This window comes from Babylonia areolata, chromosome 32, assembly GCF_041734735.1.
Source record: "Babylonia areolata isolate BAREFJ2019XMU chromosome 32, ASM4173473v1, whole genome shotgun sequence".
Lineage (NCBI taxonomy): Eukaryota > Metazoa > Mollusca > Gastropoda > Neogastropoda > Buccinidae > Babylonia > Babylonia areolata.
The window spans coordinates 10,580,138-10,582,637 of record NC_134907.1 but is presented as its reverse complement, the minus strand read 5'-3'; the positions used below and the strand labels follow the sequence as shown (position 1 = coordinate 10,582,637).

At 55.6% G+C, this 2,500-nt stretch overlaps 1 protein-coding gene and 1 long non-coding RNA gene across 2 annotated transcripts in view; one reads left to right on the top strand and one right to left on the bottom strand.

Annotated features, from left to right (window-relative positions):
- Positions 1-2,500, bottom strand: part of LOC143276458 (uncharacterized) — a 471,243-nt gene that overhangs the window by 202,202 nt on the left and 266,541 nt on the right. The gene's annotated exons all lie outside the window — the stretch shown is intronic.
- The window catches only part of LOC143276588 (uncharacterized), a 16,715-nt gene that overhangs the window by 12,461 nt on the left and 1,754 nt on the right, over positions 1-2,500 (top strand). Inside the window, exon 3 of the mRNA XM_076581189.1 lies at positions 77-280. Within this exon, the coding sequence (XP_076437304.1) occupies positions 77-280 (204 nt within the window). The remainder of the gene's footprint in view (positions 1-76; positions 281-2,500) is intronic.

Here is a 2,500-nt window from a genome sequence, read left to right as displayed (position 1 = left end):
CTCTCTCTTTCTCTCTATTTCTTTTACAATAAATATATAATGTATTAACTATGGCCCACCATTCCTGTCAAAACAGCAAAGAAGTTCTGGAGCTCTTCGATCGCTATGTGGAGAACAAGGTACGAAACCTGAACAAGCCTGACGCCATAGAGATGCTGAAGGCAGAGTTTGGTCTGGATGACGACCAGGCCGGGGTGATGTTCGAGACCTTCGACAAGGATCACAACGGCATCATGAGCATCTGGGAGTTTGAGCAGTTCTACATGTGCATGGGCAACCAGTGAGTGTTTGGTGTGTGTGTGTGGGGGGGGGGGCGGGGGAGGGGGCGGGGGGGGGGGTAGGTAGGGTGTTTTGTAGAGCGGGGTGTTGTGTGTGGTATCATGAGTATCTGGGAGTTTGAGTAGTTCTACATGTGCATGGGCAACCAGTGAGTGTTTAGTGTGTGTGTGTGTGTGTGTGTGTGTGTTGGGGGGGGAGGGGGGATGGGTAAGTAGGGTGTTTTGTAGTGTGGGGGTGGGTGGGGAGGTTGTGGCGTGAAGGGGCGGGGGGTTAGGGTGTTTTGTAGTGCGGGGTGTTGTGTGTAGTATCATGAGCATCTGGGACTTTGAGCAGTTCTACATGAGCATGGGCAACCAGTGAGTGTGTGGTGTGGGGGGGGGGGGGAGGTTGTGGTGTGAAGGGGCGGGGAATTTGGGTGTTTTGTAGTGTGGGGTGTTGTGTGTGGTAATCGTGAACATCTAGGAGTTAGAGCAGTTCTACATGAGCATGGGCAACCAGTGAGTGTTTGGTGTGTGGGAGGAGGGGGTACGGGTGTGGATGGCGGTGTGGTGTGGTGTGGGGTGCTGTGTAATCGTGAGCTTCTAGGAGTTAGAGCAGTTCTACATGAGCATGGGCAACCAGTGAATGTGTGGTGTGTGTGGGGGTGGGTGGGGAGGTTGTGGTGTGGAGCGGCGGGGGGTTAGGGTGTTTTGTAGTGTGGGGTGTTGTGTGTGGTATCATGAGCATCTGGGAGTTTGAGCAGTTCTACATGAGCATGGGCAACCAGTGAGTGTGTGGTGTGTGTGTGTGGGGGGGGGGTGGATGGGGAGGTTGTGGTGTGGAGGGGCGGGGGGTTAGGGTGTTTTGTAGTGCGGGGTGTTGTGTGTGGTATCATGAGTATCTGGGACTTTGAGTAGTTCTACATGAGCATGGGCAACCAGTGAGTATTTGGTGTGTGTGTGGTGGGGGGGGAGGCGTGGGGCGGGGGTGGATGGGTAAGTAGGGTGTTTTGTAGTGTGGGGGTGGGTGGGGAGGTTGTGGTGTAGAGGGGCGGGGGGGTTAGGGTGTTTTGTAGTGCGGGGTGTTGTGTGTGGTATCATGAGTATCTGGGACTTTGAGTAGTTCTACATGAGCATGGGCAACCAGTGAGTATTTGGTGTGTGTGTGGTGGGGGGGGAGGCGTGGGGCGGAGGTGGATGGGTAAGTAGGGTGTTTTGTAGTGTGGGGGTGGGTGGGGAGGTTGTGGTGTAGAGGGGCGGGGGGTTAGGGTGTTTTGTAGTGCGGGGTGTTGTGTGTGGTATCATGAGCATCTGGGAGTTTGAGCAGTTCTACATGTGCATGGGCAACCAGTGAGTGTGTGGTGTGGTGTAGCGGGGGGGAGGGGGAGGGGATGGCGGTGTGGTGTGGTGTGGGGTGTTGTGTGGTAATCGTGAGCATCTAAGAGTTTGAGCAGTTCTACATGTGCATGGGCAACCAGTGAGTGTGTGGTGTGTGTGTGGGGGGGGGGGGGGTGGATGGGGAGGTTGTGGTGTGGAGGGGCGGGGGGTTAGGGTGTTTTGTAGTGCGGGGTGTTGTGTGTGTGGTATCATGAGTATCTGGGACTTTGAGTAGTTCTACATGAGCATGGGCAACCAGTGAGTATTTGGTGTGTGTGTGGTGGGGGGGGAGGCGTGGGGCGGAGGTGGATGGGTAAGTAGGGTGTTTTGTAGTGTGGGGGTGGGTGGGGAGGTTGTGGTATAGAGGGGCGGGGGGTTAGGGTGTTTTGTAGTGCGGGGTGTTGTGTGTGGTATCATGAGCATCTGGGAGTTTGAGCAGTTCTACATGTGCATGGGCAACCAGTGAGTGTGTGGTGTGGTGTAGCGGGGGGGAGGGGGAGGGGATGGCGGTGTGGTGTGGTGTGGGGTGTTGTGTGGTAATCGTGAACATCTAAGAGTTTGAGCAGTTCTACATGTGCATGGGCAACCAGTGAGTGTTTAGTGTGTGTGTGTGTGTGTGTTGGGGGGGGGGGAGGGGGGAGGGGTAAGTAGGGTGTTTTGTAGTGTGGGGGTGGGTGGGGAGGTCGTGGTGTAGAGGGGCGGGGGGTTAGGGTGTTTTGTAGTGTGGGGTGTTGTGTGTGGTATCATGAGTATCTGGGACTTTGAGCAGTTCTACATGAGCATGGGCAACCAGTGAGTATTTGGTGTATGTGTAGGGGGGGGGAGGGGGAGGGGATGGCGGTGTGGTGTGGTGTGGGGTGTTGTGT